Here is a 17,832-nt window from a genome sequence, read left to right as displayed (position 1 = left end):
ATTAAATGGCTCTACCTGTCTGTAGTGGCAGTAATATCTGTACTGTTCAGCTCCAGGAACAGCCTGTAACATGCATGTTAAATGAGCAGATCAATATCATGTGATTGACAGGAAGCAATGACTTGCTCATACTAAAATTTTTTTTCTCTGATATCCTCAGTGGTCTCCTTTGACACCGCTTTTCTTCTCGATGGAATCTGTGTTTCTCAGTGCCAATAAAGTGCTAATGAGAAACGCTGCTCCATCGTGGCGAAGGCTGTATGCCTCTGTCATGCACGTGACTTTTGTAGCTGCTAAGTGCTGTGAGTTTGGTATCAGAAGGCTGAATTCGGGGCACAGAGATGCACTGTTGCCCATATAGGGCCATATACGTAAAAAGCAAACAAACAAAACCTTAAGAAACATACCCAGGGTCTTTCTGGACTAGCTGTTGATGCATGCAAATACAGGCCCTGTATTGCTAAATGCTTGGTTTGAAAGAGATACTGGAAACTAGCTAATTCAGTCCATAAATGCAGGAGACTGATCTAGGAGTTGCTGTATTGGTGGGCACAGATTATGTGAAGTGTTGCCCTCGCTGAATTTTGTCATGATTTATTGTAGCAAGTGAACTTAGAGACAGCTACCGGTAGTGACGTTATGGATGGTAGAGGAGGCTTTGTTGTCACGACGCTGTCTCGTGCGTTATGAAAGCTCTTGTTCTAGGGTTGCTGACTCCTTACTGCTAGTTTTCCTAATGTTTTTCTCTCTCCCCAAAGTTTTTGAGGACAAGCTGGTGCGTGTTGGTGTCCCGTCTTTCTACCCACAGCTTCCCCTCCACTCTCTACTATTTCAGAGTTGGAGAGTTTAATTCTGGATGAATTTAGGTTGGTGTAAATTTAGAGTGTGCTGGTACTGACTTTGATAAAAGTAATTGTGTACTCTAATGAAAATCGGGGCCACTGGCTTCAGCAGTTCTAGATCAGTTTTTTGGAGCAGGGCACATACCCATGTTTCTAAAGTACACATTTGGCTATATTTTAAACAAATAGTTGATGTTCCATGTTCCAGCTCAATACTTTCAATCAAGGTCTTACTGGTTTTCCTTACCTGCACCCCTCCCTTCAAGGTCAGGCTTTCTAGGAATGAACAAACCAGTACTGTGGATGTATTGGAAATGTGAAGGCAGCAGCCCTGTCTACAGCTGAGCTATCCAGCTGAGCAAAGATGTTTAGACTCGGGTTCTTCTTTTGAAAGGCTCTAATTTAATTTATGTTGCAAAAATGGCATACTTGGTTGTAATTGTGCATGATTTCCATGCTGTGTGGATATCAAATGCCAAATTCCATCGAGTCAGTCTAATTTAACAAAGACGGATTCCATGGATATCTTTAGCTTTCCTCTTCTCTCCTCCTGTGAACATGGGAAACTACTGTCTTCTCATTGATTACAATAATTGTGGGGGAGAGAGCAGCAATATAGCTCAATGCTGAGAAGAATGCCTGTAAAAGCAAAGGATTTCAAAGGAGTGAAACCCCTTTTTATTTCTGAGCCTTCAGTCATGCACTAACTTCTTTTCATTTTCATGATGAAGATAATTATGGTTCAGGTCAACCATATTTATTGTTTGATTCAGACAGAACATGCCACCAGCAAATACGGAGGAGCTGGATGGTGGGTAGAAATCAGAGAGGCTCTATGCTAAAGAAATCTTCCTTGAGCCCTTTCTCCCCTGTGTGTGCATAAATAGGTACATAGGCATAGAGGTGTGTGTATTGAACATGATTAATCTTTTAAATTCAGCCATATTTCTAATGCTACCTGCCTGCCTGACCATAAGCCCTTATGTGCATATGTAAAGTTCTGTATTTATATTAGTGCTGATGTGCAGGGTGGATCTGCTCTAAAAATGAATCAGGCTTGTGTAATAGAGGATTGCTGTCGTCTACAGGGCCCCTGCTTCATTAGTTACAGCAGTTGGAAGGTGCCTTGTGAATGAGGTGGGGGATTGGAAGAAGAAAAGGGATGGTCTCATGGCTAAGGAAGTTGAATGTTGCCCTGGAGAGCTGTGTCTCTGACACAGAGTTGCACCCGTGGCTCAGCTATCCTGTCTTTAGGCTTTTAATAATTCTAGTAGTGAGAGTTTCTCCCTTAACCCCTGTGACTTCAATGACTGCAGAACAATAAGGCAGAATTTTGTGCAGTTTCCTATCAATTAAAGTTAGTTCAGCCCTGGAGGTAAGGCTGTTTGGAAGGTCAGCCATGCACACAACAAAGCAAGGAAGGCACAGTTAAATGCACTTGGCTACAGAAGCTGCTGAAGATTAAAGCTGTTGTGCAGACTGAATTACATTTTCCTCCTAAGGTAAAGGTTCCTCTAGGACGAAACTCCCTCCAGCAGTCTCTGATAATCCACTTTGTGGGGGAGAATTTAAGGCTGTTATTGGCAACTGAATGTTTGAAGTGTGCTAAGCCCAGAACATATTGCCCCCTGGGGAAGGAAGGGTTATGCTATTGGGAGGTACCTAGATAAATTGTCCCATCTGACTTAGCTAGGCAGAACTTATTTTTATGGTCCCTTTTTTTCGCAAACCATTACTGGGAGGCAGAAAGATTGGAGTTCCTTCAAATCTTTGTCTGACTGACATAGCAGAGTGGGAGACCTGGAACTTGTCTTATTCCTATTCATGCCTCTGGCTCTCTGCTGCTTCAAATGGCTGCTGCTGTCTGGCTTCAGAAACACCAGCAATCTTCCAGTTCTATTCATTTCGCAAAATGAATGGGCTGCTATAAAGATTTTCTCCCTTTTTCACAGGAGTCAGGCTAACCTCCATTAATGACTGTGAAGTACTCGGATTCAGTGGGAGTAAGGCATGCGTAAAGCATCAATATTGACAGGATTTCTGTGGCTTTTCGTGTCTTCTGACTGGCAGACCACTTAAAACTTTGTAACAGAAGAGCAGACCCTGCTTTGAACTTAATCCTGCTGTCATATATCTGTGTGCAGTCCCTTTCCTTCTTCCTCTCCCTCCTCCTCCTCCCTACGTAGTCTTTCATGGATTCCTTAGAAATGGTCCATTGAGCTACAGGCCACTGACCTGAATCAATCCCTCAACTTTGAACATCCTGATTTTGCGGAGACTGCTAGCCACGATTGAATTTTGCAGCTGGCTCTTCTCTGGGCAACAAGCTGAATCGCGGCCTTGGATCCCAAAACCTGAATATTTGGGGAGAGCTCAGATACGGCTGGAAACGTGAGAACCTTGCACCCAACTTAGCCTTTATCGGAGCTTTCCAGCAGCATATGATGGGCTTGTTTCTTCTCTAGTCAGGTCATGGCAGTAAAGGAAGTAAGCTAATAGCAACCAACTGAAATAGTTGGTAAACTTGATCCTTGTGAGACCAAAGCACGTTCTGGGAGGTGTGTATTTGTGAATAAGAAAGGAATAATATGTGATTATGTAGAACTGGGTTGCTGAGGAAGAGGTACCCCAGAGAGCCTGGTAGCCTTTCAATTTTAGTTTTCTTGGCACGCACAGGGCAACTTCTGCTTCTGGCCTCAGTGGAATGTACAAGTACCTAACTCTGGCTAACCAGGGGCTCCAGCACACGACGTGTGCATTGGTGTTCTGGCACGGCAAGTAGGATGCTGTGCTGTTTGCACAGAGAAAAGGGCATGGTTTGCTTTCATTGAGCCACAACAGCAACTTTTTCCCAGTAGAAGTCAGTGACCTTCTGATTTTATTGAAATTCCTCTCCAGGATTGCAGGGAAATTGATAGCTCGAGTGAAAAATGTTACGAGGAAACTCAGGGAAATCTATCTAGCTATCAAAACACTCCTACTGTTTTCTGTGCCCTAAATGTTGATCTCTGCTAAGTATAACACACAGTGTGTTATCCTTATGGAAACAGAAAGATAATTCAGTGCAGTTGTTTACACAGCTCAAAGCTTTAGGGCAAATCACAAGCATCAGAAATGCCAGCCTTGTTGAGAGATATCTATGGTATGTATTGGGAGTGGGAAGAGTCAGTTCATGCCCAAACACATGCAGCAGGTGCTGATGAAACCATCCTGCATATAAATCCATTTTTTCAGAAACACTTCTGCTTTCCTTTGTCCTGGCTCAGTTAAATTTGAGGTTTTGTGTCTGACTTGCACTGTGTGGCACGTGCTTTCATAGGAATAGTGAAACCACATTAAATCTCTGTTTTAGTTAGCTCTACAACAGCATATATGTTTTTGTTCAGAGTCTAACTTGTAGGATTGTCTCCGCTGAAGGCCCAGCATTTCGTGCTGGTTGGAGCGTGATACGCTGTAAGGACACTGTTATCTGGAGCCGTAGCTGCGTCCTTCACGGCAGTGAACACGTGAGCTGGAAGAAGCTCCTGTATGTGGTAGGTGTTGCCTGCTGTAGGTCTGTCCTTAAGAGGGCATGGCAGCAAGTCAGTTTTGTGTGTGAAGCTGAACTGTGGTCTCACTGAAAGAAGTGATTAGGCAAGAATGTAACTGCTTTCATTTTCAGGTTGCAACCCCTTCGTTAAACAGGCTACTTGCTGAGTCCTGATCAGTTCAGCCCGGTGGTTTCTGACACTGTTCAGTTTGTGAACACTTGTCTGGTGAAATGAAGCCTACCAACAAACAGTTGGCTTTTCTTTTGCAACCACTTTAGAAGCCCCTTCAGGGACTCCCAGGAGTCTGAGGACCTTGGATAAAAAGCAGTGGTTTGGACCAGGAAACAAGTAGAAGTTGCTTTTGGGGATAAGGCTGTCAGCTTGTTGTGGTGCAGGCCTTTTGGAAGTGTTTATGGTGGGGAAGTGGGTGGAGAGACTCCCTACATCTGCTTTCAGTGGTGGGCCTAGGAAAAAGTGCTTGGCAGGTCAAACTGGCAAGAAAGGAGGGGGGAGCTTGCTGTCTGGTGCCTTCCCCTCTGTGAAACAACTGCTCTAAACTGATTCAGTCATGCTAGCCAGGAATTAGGCTTTGGTATGCGAGTATATGGCTCTTCTGGAGCTTACGGTATTTTAGCCCGGGTATTTGTTAGCTTAGATTTCTCTGTGTGCTATAACCCTTTTTTTTCTTCCTCACTGTAGTATTACAAGCTGTGCATATGTCTAGAGTCTGCAGACTTAGACTTGCTTTTCTTTCTTGAATGGTGCATCCAAAGGGTGCACCATTAGTAGTCTGGTCTACTGAGAGGGACAGGACGTTCAGAAAGCTTGTAGGGTCCAGAATTTACCTTCTTCCCTGGTGTCTGGCTGCAGAAGCAAAACACAGCTCAAGCCTCCCTGAGGGCCAGCTGCTCTGTGAGGTCTTCTCAGCCTGATCAGTGCACACCCTGGAAAGTTAGCCTTGGTGTCTCCTCGGTGTCCAGGTGGCCCAAAGCAATGCGTCAGTGGCCTCACTGAGTCAGCAGAGCGGGTAACTCCCTCCCAGCATCTGCTGAGGGAGGGGTCCATGGAAGCTCAGAGCAGTACTTTTCAGAGCACCTCCAAATGAAGGCAAAAAATGAATTTGTTACTTTAGTCTGAAACATCCGCAGTAACATTTTTTTTGCATCTGTCTGGAACCTACACAATAAATATTATTGGATATCTGCTGACATCAACACTTGTATTCCCTCTGGAACAACATGCTGTCAGCTGTGATCGAGACATGAGATCTTGGTCTGTAGCCCTGGACTGAAATTGTCTAAGTCAGTAGCTCGCAGGCTATGGTCTGCGGATCCTCAGTTGTCCATGAAAGTCTTCCAAGAATTAAGTAGGGTGTGAGAGAAGGGTGTCTCTTTGGAAATGGCTGGGGAAAATGGACAGACTGAGACTTGCCTCTCTAAGCAAAGCAGTGGAAGACCAGCTCCATGAGGCACTGCAGGGCATTTTGCTAAATATGTTGGTGATGAGTATGCATAAGATCCAGTGGGCCTGGCCCTAAAGGAGCTGTTATTTGGATCACTGCATTTTCTTATTTTGAATATTCTCTTTGAATAAGCAATAATATATTCTCTGCCATCCTGCACGCATGCCAGCAAAAGTCCTAAACCTTTCTTGCTAGCATCCGTATATAATATAAAGGGTCATTTATAATCTCTGTAAGCCATGATGGGGCCTTTCGTCACTTTGAATCCTGCTTGCGTTTTGGAGACTGTTCTTACTGACTTTTGGCTTGCAAGAAGAAATCTTGGGGTGGATCTGTCTGTCGTCTTTCAGTCTTACTCACTGTGCTGTTATATCTACAGTGAGTCCCAAGTTATGTACCCTCGTGCATCTTACGATCAGCTAAGTTCTAGTTATTCTACTTCCCCTGCTTACACGCCCCAGTGGAAACCGAACACCTGAAAGCAACGTTTATGGGAAAGAGCTGCTAATTGAGTGAAGCAAAGAGCATGATGTTTTGCAGATGGGAATATATCTCTCACTCCTGGGTGGGTACCTTTATAATTGAAGGTTCCTCTTCCCTCTCTTGATAAAGAAAAGTTAGCAAAAAATGTGTTTGTATCAGATTCCCCGAGTGTCTTTGTGGTTTGACTGTTTTTTGCCCTCAAGATCCATGCTGTTGTTCACGGAAGCCCAGCTTTTGACTACTTTAAAGAAGAGTCTGAGAGTGCCGAGGTGACAAGTGTTGTGTTACTTTATTGGACTCTGAGTACTTCAGCTGAAGAAGGTGGAAGTTTATTCTTAACCCCCACATATAACTGAATGATGTGTTTCTTCGCTATAGACTATTAGTCCTGTTTAGACTGGCAAACCAGGTGATAGCTTCAGGCTAGGAAACGGATGAAACGAGAACTTCGGGGAAGGTTCTCATTTCCTGTAGTGATTGCTCCCTTTTATTAAGGGCCCTGATGAGGTCTTCTGAGGAAATGAACCTGGGAATGTTTGTCCCCGGCAATGTGCAGGCCTCTCTCAGGTGAACCGGAGTGTGGGAGCAGCCTTTGCCTCCTGCCACTGCCCGAGGCTCTGTCACTAGAGCGGAACCAGCTCTGTCCAGCAGCACCTCTCACTTCTGAGAAAGGTTTTTCAAAGGCAGAAATGACAACTTGAGGGCTAAATTCCTTTGACCTGCTAGGGTATATGTGTGCCTGCAAGACTTATTCTGAGGACCAGGTAAAGTGAATGTACAAGAGACCCACTCTGACAGCAGCTATTCTGGACTAATTTGGAGAAAACGATCTGAATGTGTGCTGGCAGCACCCACTGAACTGAAGGCCTGGAGAAAACGTTTTTGTAGTTAACTACAATATTCAGCCGTTCTTGTAGTTTCTGACACAGGCAGCCTGCATGGTGCCACCTGCTTAGAACCAGGTCCACAGAGGTATTTAATGGAATGTTAGACTCCAAAGTAAGTTGAAAATAATCCTTGAAGGACCAAGATGAGGTTGAATCTGGGTCTGTGCAGGGGAAGGGCTGGGGGGAGTATTGGTTAGTTTCAAATTTCTCTTTGACAAGTTGCAATTTGGAGTTTCCATTACACATTAACCAGAGCAGATAGGCTGCCAGATTCCCTCTGGCAAGTGGAGAGCACCCCCAAAGCCTGTTTTTTTCTTCTATGCTCTGCTGGGGTGCGTAGTGCTGTTCATCTCTTCGTTCCCCTTCCCACCTTGTTCTCCTTCAGGAATGTGAAGCTCTCCAGTTTCAGCATCAGCTGCCTAGAGTTTTGCTTTTAGTGCAGTTGCATTTTCTTGGTCTGACACAGAATACTTAGTCCTTTTCCAGGAAAGTGGGACAGTTTGTCGCACAAGTCCATCAAAGTCAGGATTTTAGTGGAATAATATCAGTGTGGGATAATCCAGCTCCACACAATGAGAACAGTACTTTTTCTCAAATGAAACTTTGTCATGGGAGAAGGCTGGGGGGGGGGGGTGTGCATATATGCAAGCTGTGTAACAGTTAAGACATATTGTGTGCAAATAAATATTCAATTTATTTGAATTTTATTGGCAAGCCCGGAAGAATGTTCTTGATGTGAGGGCAGGCCCTCAAGTACTTTCTCTGTTAAATATGCTCTGTTTTAAAATGTTTGGTAACTTTATTCTGAGTTTGTTAGTATCCGTGTCGGTTCTTGATCTGTTACATGTTGCTGATGTGCATAATACTGCTTCATTCTTTCTCCTGTGGTTGGACCAATTCTTTTCCTCATTGCATGTTAATGAGAAGTTTTGTTTTTCATAATTTTGGGACATATGCTCTTGCCATTATCCTGTCATGTTCTGTATATGTATGGTTTGCTTTGCCTGACACAAAATGTTTTTGTCCTGAGGCTCGTGCAGGAGGGTTGTGCTCTCCCTCAGACTGCTCTAAGCACTGTGCTAGAAGCATGTGCTTGAGTTGAATTGCATGTAGCTATGGTTTCTTCCACTCCTTCACACTTGTCCTTTCTCCTGGTTGCTTTTTCTTCCATACTCAGATGGATATTCATATGGGGTGAGGAGGTACTAGACCAGTCTTACCCTGCGATACCTGTTTAAACAAATCGTATGACTAGGTCTAGGAGAGACAAAAAGAGGACTGACTGCACTGTGTGTGCACTTGAAATTAAAAGCAAAACTGTAGCCTGAAAAATTCTCCTGCTTCCCATCTCTCTTTCTGTCTTCATGTTTCTTTTGTTTTTTTGTCCCTGAAACTTTGTACCAGAGTTGTGTTGAGCCTGTTAAAGAATCTGCTATCATCATGTGATCTGAGGCTTCGTTAACTTTTTTTTTCCCCCCTGATTTTGCCTTTCAGTTCTGTGATGTGGATATTAATAGACACATTTGGCTATGAGGGACTGTGATCCAGAGTCCAGGGTTTTTATCTAAAGCACAGTAGCTATTAGTTTCCAACTGTACTTTACTGGGAACAACTGGGCAGCCTAAGCATTTGTCCTTCCTTAAATATTTGATGTAACTGCCAGGAAAAAATAGCATTTTTGTGATAATCTTGACTTATAGCAATGAAATCATTGGGCCCTGGCTGCATATGGCCATATAAATGACTTTGGTATCCTCTGTGGAATCCTTAATGCAGTCGTCTGCTCAGTTTTTTTAGGGATTGCTCCTCCATTCCCAAAGCAAGCCTGCAGCAGCCCCGTGCTGGGACAGCTGCTGCTGGGACCCTGCTCCAGGCCGTTCCCACAGCGACGTCCCGCAGTGTCGGCTCCTCTCCAGGTCCGACCAAAGGGCCTGATAGCACAAGGTCGCATTAATGCCCGCTTGAGCAGAGCCATAAAAACAGGGCTGAAAATATACCACAGTTCCCTAATAAATCTGAGAGAAGTGACTCTCCATGATCTCCCAGCAAGCCTGGGAAGCACTTGAGATGCAACTGTGACCCAAGCTCCCTTACGGGGAACCGCGAGTGAGTCTGCAGCGAGCGGAGCAGTATTGGCAGGCAAAGCTGCGTGGCTCTGCCTTGATGCTGCTGAGGGGTTTCTGCGGCATGGAGTCGAAAGCCACCCTGACTCTGGGAGCCGCAGCGTAGCAGCACGGGCCTCTGCCTGCAGCTGAAGTCTGGGTCATCAGCCTGCTGGCCCCCGCTCGCCCATTGTCATCTGCAGTGCTCGGCTCGGCTGTTGGCACGCGCGCGCCTATTCATGGGGCCGCGAGCTAGCCAAAGAGCAGGCAGCCTCCTGCAGGGATAGGAGAATCCAAAAAGGAAACAAAAAGCAGCAAACCCAGCAAACGGCAAATACTGGGAAAATCGAATGGCCCTGAGAAGGTGGGCAGGGGAAGGAGGAGGGAGTGTGTTTACTGCCACGGTGCAAGAAGTCTGGTTCTGGCGTGCAATGCTGGGGAGCCACTGTAATGTTTAGAGGAGAAGGGATCGACTGTACTTAGTGCTCCTGTGTCAAGGTGGCTGAGGAGCGGGACTCGTGCGTGCGTAGGGAATGATCAGGCAGCTGCTTTGTGGTTTTGGAGCACAGGGCAGTGTCTCCGCTGCCTGCTACTGCCCCCAGTTCTGTTCCCCAACTCAATGGGAAGGGGTGTCCAACCTGTTACCTCTGTGTAGTTGCCAAATTCTGGTTCATTTTTTTGCTCAAATAAGGGTAGGGGTTGCAAGGGGGAAACAAAAGTACACCTTTATTTCTTGTTTTTCTGAAGTGTGACACTTGAACTTTTAAAATATTTTTCAGAGAAGATAGAGGAGCTCTGTGGGTCCTGATTCACAGGACTGGCACTTCAGTTCCTGCCTGCTCCCATGCCTTGGGGTGCAGAGGTCTCTCTTACTCTTGTTCTCCTCACTTGTGAGAGAGCATAAGACTCTTACTCCCTCCCTCCCCACATCTTGTCTTGCCCATTTTCAGACCGCACATTCTCCAGGGCAGCAATATGATTTGTTTAGCACCCAGCTTGTTCCAGCCCTGCTGACAATGAACACCACCACACCAAAAAGCAGAATTTTCCAACTTAAATGTTGTTCAAGTGTTAGGAGGCTGGGGAATGATACCGTAGTGAACAGGATGAAATTAAGACCAGTACAATGGGAGCTGACTATCAGGAGATTTGGAAGACTTTTTTTTTTTTCTTTCTGAAGTCCTATTGTTTATGATAACTAACAGAACTAAATTATGCACTGTAAAACTCGCCCCTTGAGAACTGAGCAAGAGGCCTTATTGGATCTCTTGTGATTCAGATTGGCAGAAGCCAGGAATCTCTGCAGCTATTGGGTGGAGCTGGTGGGTTGGGAAATTAAGACTGGAAGTTAAGCTTATTATGGCTGGCAGAAGAAACTACCTCACCCCTTTTGTTACTTTGTCTTTTTCTTTCTTTTTTTTTTTTTCTTTTTTTGATTGCAGTCTGGTATATGTTGATTCAGCTTGCTGTGTTACTGGGACTAACAGTGTCCTTTCTCTCTGCAGGCATTGGTGTCACTATACGGTTACTCGGACAGTTTCCTGCCAAGTGCAGAATGGGTCAGAAACAGTGATCCAGAGGGTCTATCAAAGCTGCCGGTGGCCAGGACCTTGTGCCAATTTAGTGAGGTAAAAATCTTACTGTCTTATGTTGCACATACAATTTACCCTGCACTTTTCGTTGGATTGGTTAGCTTTTAAGCACTATGTAGAAGGCTGAGCTCAATAGGTCAGATGCTAATCTTCTAATTTATGGTGGTATAGCTAAGGAATACCACTGGTGTTAGCTGCAGAATAATTGCATTGTAGATATGTGTAGTATTGGGGCAAGCTATGTGAAACAGTCTTAGCTTAGGTTGTTCTGCAGTCTTCTGTGGAGAAGTGCAAACAGGAGCCTGGGAATATGGTCTCTATTAGTCAAGCATGAAGCTACAGTTAGTGTTCCGTCACATTGCACTCTCATGGACTTTACAGGGTTGGTGAGGATGCTAGACAGATGACGCTATGGGGTTGATTGGGATCGAGTCCTCAGACTCGGGTTCTTTAAGGGGAATATTGATCCCATATAGGATATCCAATCTCCTTGGATTTCCATATTGGAAAGCTTCACTCAAATTACTTGCAGCCAGTGATGGAAGCAGGTAAGGTGCACTGTACCTTTCAGAAAAGAATTATAGCACCTCTTACTCCTACATCTCAATATCCTTTACAGACATATGTAAAAATGGAATGTCACCTCTTCCTAGATGGGACATGTGGCTTGGAGACCATGGCTTGTCAAAAGTTTCCCCCTAGTCTGCTGTTAGCCTGCTGTGCTTTTCAATCCTTTACTGTCTTAGGGCCCATCTACATGGGGGGGGGGAAAAAGTGTGAAATAACTATGTGAAGCTACCACCTTTCTGTATGCAAAGTGTCTTCTTATTGCTTAGCTTTGCCTTCTCTGAAAGGCGTTCTCAGAACAGAATAGTATTATCCAGCCATCTAGGGAATCGGTGCAGAAGAGCCATTGTGCTCTAAATTTACATCTAGCTTCTATAATGATTTCCCATGTAGACAAGCCAATAATTTAGCTAGCAAGGTTTGGTCATTTATTACTCTTCTGTTACCAATTCACCCACAGGGCAGGGATTGAGATCCTCTTCCACTTGATGACGTAGCCAAAATGTGGTCGAACTACTGACACACACTCAGAAATATCCATCTCCCAAATCTATGTGCATCCTGCATACACTGAACTGCTCTTGTGACTCTATTCATCTGGAATTCACATTTTCCATGTGGCAGTTACCACAGTTGGTTCTCTAGTTTCTACTTGGCCACTGGTCAGTCTGAGTTTTTTCCCTTGTAATATATCTGCTTTGGTGTCTCTTTGGTCTTGTTTTACGCAAGGCTGTGGTTGAAACACTTAATATTTTACACTGTCATGGCCAAACTTCTGTTGAAGCTTTTTAATTTCCCAGACTTTTTAAGCACATCATTGTCATTAGAAACTTGTGAGCTTTCACCTTGTCTCTAAAACTTGCCAAAAATCTTGCTTATTTTTCCTGGTTAACATCACTGTAATTGCATGAGTACCAAACAATTGATCATGTTACTGGTAAGAATCCTTTTTGTGGGCTACTACAGTTACTCATATACATTGATTCTTGCTTTAAAGAAATGTTTGCTGTTGTGACACTGTTATTCATGGAGTATTTTCAGTTTCAAATGTAGTTTGGCTCATTTGCCTGACGAGTCCAATTGTTTGGAGACAATGCAGAATGGCAGCAGACTTCTCGATTTTTCTTTCTAGATGAAAATAGCATAGAAAGAAGCTGAGGTTATTGATATTTAAGACCTCAGTTGGTGAAAGTTCAGCTGACAGGAGCTGCCTTTCTAGAAGAGAGTTGACAGGAGGAAACCTACCCGAAGAGACATTAGGATGCTAATGCTCTGTTCCCTTTGAAAGCAGGAGGGAGCATAAGATAGACAAAATGACTGGCACCCTTCCAAGGAAATGGCTGTACCATCTGTCCTCTAATCATACATCTGATGATGTGCTTATGTGAAGTAAAGAGACCCTGGAGCTCCCTTTCCTGAGGACTTCCAGAAAGCTGCTGACAGAGATTCCCCAGCCTACCTGGTTATCAGCAATGGCAAAACAGGAGCAGCACAGGCCAATTCCTGACCATCTATTGTGGTGGCCACTGCAGAGAGGGGAGAGCCCTGAGAGCAAATGGCAATGAAGCCAAAGCCTTCCCCCCTGCCTCCTTCCCTTTAGTGGTTGCTTGTTTTTTTTGGTGGTGCATTTGAATTCTGATAATGGCATGAAAAATACCCACTGAAACTGGTGGATATTGTGACATGTAACTACTGTGCGAAACTTCTGCTAATCCCGAGTCACACTGGATGTTGAAGTCTTATTTCCTTGGCCTATACGGCTGCCCATCCCTGTTACATTGCCAGTACCTAGGGATGTGTGAGTAACTGTCTTTCTCTTGTCTTACAGCCAAGCTGAAATAAAGAAATGAGAGCTTTTAATAATTGTATTTTCCCTCTCCTTCACCAAAATCAATCTCTCTTCAAAAAACACCCATCTCTTTTTGCCATCAGATGACAAATTCATAAAGGTAGCAATGGAAAAGACAGTCCCCAGAGTCTTGGGGCAGTTGAGCCTCTCGTCTGTCCAGTATCTCATTTCCTAGTGCCCTCCCCTGAACATGGGGGAAGCTTTATACTTTGTTCCCTTCTTCCACTGGGAAACTGGCTTTGAAGGGATGCAAGATTATACCAGGCTGCAGGGCTTCCTGGGGCAGTGTCTCTGACTACTCCTACGGAAGACAAATGTAACATTCATCAGAGCAGAAAATTGGACTCAGGTTCCCTTACTTCAGTTTTTGTCCTAATGGGTTTGAGAGCGATTCTCTACCTACTTTTTCAAAAGGAGAAAGAAATGCTACCCTAGCAAGTCTAGTTACTGGACCATTTGCCTGGAAACTGGGCTTTTTTTTTAAGCAGGAATCTGGTTATTCCTATGATAACCATACTGTCCATGATGCAGGCCAAAGGCTTCCATGAGTATTGGCGCTGCAGTTGGGGTGAATACTGCCGCTTGTGTGTCAAACTGACCTCTCCCAAAAAGAGCATGATGGCTGTGGAGTGGCAGAGCCTGAGCCCATGGTCTTGCCGCTTTGCCACCATGGCTCTCAGTGAGGACACCTCTGCCCATACTTCTTCCAGTCCTGCCACTGCAGGTTTAAATACCAGAAATGCTGCATGCCCCAGTTGCTTGAGAGGTTAAGGCATTCATCTTTTTGGCAGACATCCTGAGTAAGGATGTCCTCAGTAGATACCTTCTACAGGGGAAAGCAGTCAGGAGTATCAAATATCAGTGGCCTGTCCTACCTCAGGAGAGGGCTTGCAGCAGCTGATGGAAGGGGGACCAAAGAATCCCTGGTGTTGCTAAACATGGTGCTGTAGCTCATCAGTCCTTGAGCATGTTCCTGCAATATGAAGGAGCTTCTCTATTCTGTCTACAGTCTTAGAATGAAGCAGACAAATTTATGCCTGCATCTATCTGCTCTATAAGATGGCTCCAGCAAGAATGCTTTACAGGCCAGTGTTTTTGTGCCCATCAAACAGTGTTGTTCCTGTTTCCATCTTGCCTCTTCTGTGTTGGCACCGCTGTCTTGTCAGGTTTTCTGGAAGTCAAGCTTCAAGACACGACAGGCACACTCAGGGTCTGTTTGGTGGCTAGAAATGGTCATGCTCTGTATATCTAATTTCTACCCCTGTGGTTGCTTAGGTAATATAGATATACATTTCCCCTTTGCGTGAAAGACCAACTTGACTTTCTGGCCATTCTCCTATACATCAATCAGAGATATTTCTGATGCCTGACCTTGAATTAGAAGGGGAAGCATGAGCAGATTCACGTGGTGTCATGCTTGACTGTAAGCAACACAAAATATCAATAAGCTATCAGCATTACTCTGGCTTTATAGTATTTCTCCCAGCTGTGACTTGAAATAAACTTTTCATCTCCTTGTTTACAGGGAGTCAACTAAATCTGGGAGAGCTTTCATTCGGCCAGCATCCACTATCAGGAGGCTCATTAGCAAAAGGGACGCCAGCCAAAAAAAAGGCATCTCTTAACCATGCAGCGACAGCTGAGAGGGGCGTTCCGTTAGAGAGACTCTGCTTACAAGCAGACATCAGTGTGGCTGGACAAGGATTTAATCTGTCTCCTCTCTCCCATTGGTTTGTGTTAGATTTCTTTTCCTTACTGCACAAACTGCAGCTCAGGGTCAAGCCTTTGGCAGAGGAATATCTGTGAGATTCCCCAGCCTCGCAGCTTCAGTCGTGTGGTGTCCTTGCTGTCTGTTCACTTGCACTTAGGAAGTTGGCAGCTGCACCCCTTTTGCAGGAGCATTGTCGTCTTGGCTTGGATGGGATGAGCTGCTCTGTTCCTATCCCCGCCACCCCCCACCCCAGACTCTTTATTTAGCTTGGGAGTTGCTTTGGAGCTGGCTTGGCTGGAGACCTCCCCTCAGCAGACCTCTGTTCTTGAACTCTCTCCATTTGTCCAGTGAGGGCTTTGACTTCTATGCACCATAGGATATGCCTTTGCTTCGTCATGCTACGGAGTGAACAGGCAGTTTTCCAGCAGTCTGGCTGAAGCTCCTAATACATTGTAAGAATCACATACCATTTATCTATCTGAAGGAAGGGATAAGTTGCTTGCTTGATGTTTCAGCAGTAACTTAATCCCTGGGTCCCTGCTGCCTGGATGGTTGCACCCAGCCCCCAGTAAAACTTTGTGTCTGAGTTGTAGCTCTTCTCCTGAGCAGTCTTTTTGTTGGAGCTGTTGTAGGCTCAGCTCTGCCATGCTTATGACTGTACCCTCCTAGAGGCTCACAGAGAAGGTTGGTCTCGTAGGCCAGACAAGGATTTGAGATCTGCATTCAGTTGCTGGAGCTCTTGTGATTTCCTTTGTCTTTGGTCAAGTGATGCTGCATATCGAAGCTATCTGTAAGATGAGAACAATGTTTTCTTTGTCTTGCTGCGTCTTATGACCTCTGAGAGCTGGACAAGTTCTTGCTATAACCTACTCAGACAAAAAGAGTCCTGATTTTGATTTGTGTGTGGTTATTGTGGCCAGTAAAATAGTATCTCAGTCAGGAGGTAAATCAATATGAGGTGTAGCCTGGCAGACCGCTTAATGCTGTGGTTTTCAGAAGACAACCATTTTCTGCTTGATCTCTGGTTGCTGTGAAATTCTGTATAATATCCCTGGAAACCTACATCTTCAGATTGTGGCAGGATGGTCTGACTCCTCTTCTACTTGTTTGACTTCAGAAGTGTGAATGTTCTCGGTGAAGCTGGGCAAGTTTTCATCCTGCTATTTTTTGCCCTAACTGATGGCCATGTGGCTTGTTTTCACTGTGGCCTTTGAGAAATTCTGTCTCTGTAGCATCCTCTGGCTTCACAGAATCTGGAGATTCATCTTGAAAACCAACAGCTGGCTTGTACAGGGATGGGCATACCTGGCCTCCAGGCTTCAGCCAGAACAAGGCCAGAGGCCTTCCACCCCTGGCTTTTGAGAGCTGTTAAAATCCTAAACATGAAGTTACTCTTATGTCAACTTCAAATACTGCCCAAAGGTGATGGAAGGGGAGAGCATTCTTGCAATATTGCAAGTCTGGGATGCCTTTTCTGGCTGCTAGCTGTTACATTTTCTTTTCTCTCAGTATTCTAGTTGGTTCAGCTTATCTCATCAGAGATGACAGGTGCTTTTGATTGCATTTTTAATGTATGTAGACTGCGCATCTTACATGGATCAGTCTTGCTGTTCAGCACTCTTGAATATAGGGTTTTCTTTTTGCTATTTTCACTTAAGCTGAGCACATTGTTATTCTGAAAACTAGCTTGTAAAAGTCTCTCCAGAAACAGCAAAGCAAGAATTCTGCAAAATCATCCATTTCAGTTTCTCTGCTTTTGAAGACTTTATTGCTACAGGGCCAGTAGCAGAGGTTGGGGATATGTCACCCAAGAGATTGGCCTGTAGTTGATGTTTCTCGGTTTCAGGAGTAGTAAGGCCACAGGGAAACCCTTCTCTCTCTCTTTCTTTCCAGTCAATTGAATAATAAATCCCAGAGCTTATTCCAGTGCATTAGGATTGCCATTTGAAGTCCCGTTACATAGGAGCTCTTTTATGTGTTTAGTTCCCTTATTTCTCTCCAAGCTGTGGAGTCACATGCTTGGAAAAAGATGCCTGCCCTGCCATGCGCACAGGGCTTATAGCAGGACGCATGGTCCCACTGCAAGCAGGATAGAGGCTCTGGGCATCTAAGTGATTAGAGGCATCACACGAGGGCATGTTCTCAGGTTTGGGAACAGCGTGGACAGCCGTGCTTTCAGAAGGGGATGTATGTGCTACAGGCCGGCTATCTGGGCAGGGCTCAGAGCCGTCTGCTTTGCAGGCTATGCTCAGTCACAGGTGTCCTTAGGCTGCTAATTGAAGGCCTGTTTGTCTTGCCCAGGCATGTTGTCTGGGCACTCTTCTTCCTCGCCAGTGGGGAAGCACAGTGCTGCTCAGCAATAGCACTGAGACCTAGCTATGAATAAAAACAGGAGCTGCATATTGCTCTGGTGGCACTGAAACATTTCTGTTTCCATGTCCTTTCTTCTTGGGGCTGAAAGACAGTAAAGTATTTCAAAGCAGTGCTCTGCCCATCTTGGGATGGGAAGTGTGGAGGTTTCAGTTTTCTTGCTTTTAGGCTCTTGATATGTGGTGCAAACCAGACCAACCTGGAGAGTGAAACCTAGTCCTCTTCCTCCCCTTTGGCAAAGGCAAGATATGCACGTTGACCTCCAAGACTTCTGCAGCTGCAGGTTTTGTTTTTTCCCCCATGTCTGGACAAGCACATCTGAAGCTCTTCTGGTTTTGTTCTCTCCTGGGAAACTACTGCCTTTGTGCTAGGGAAGCTGGAACGGCCAGGGCTGCAGAAAAGAGCACAGGTTTGATTCACAGAGTAACGAGGAAAAC

At 45.0% G+C, this 17,832-nt stretch overlaps 1 protein-coding gene across 6 annotated transcripts in view; it reads left to right on the top strand.

The window, feature by feature from the left end:
- Positions 1-17,832, top strand: part of COL26A1 (collagen type XXVI alpha 1 chain) — a 185,261-nt gene that overhangs the window by 15,014 nt on the left and 152,415 nt on the right. For all 6 annotated transcript variants that reach the window (XM_026107164.2, XM_026107165.2, XM_026107168.2 and 3 more), the window contains exon 2: positions 10,812-10,934. In XM_026107164.2, coding sequence (XP_025962949.2) covers positions 10,812-10,934 — 123 coding nt within the window. The remainder of the gene's footprint in view (positions 1-10,811; positions 10,935-17,832) is intronic.

This window comes from Dromaius novaehollandiae, chromosome 19 (assembly GCF_036370855.1).
Source record: "Dromaius novaehollandiae isolate bDroNov1 chromosome 19, bDroNov1.hap1, whole genome shotgun sequence".
NCBI classification, from domain to species: Eukaryota; Metazoa; Chordata; class Aves; order Casuariiformes; family Dromaiidae; genus Dromaius; species Dromaius novaehollandiae.
Note: the sequence above shows the minus strand (reverse complement) of the source record. Positions and strands in the feature narration are given on the sequence as shown.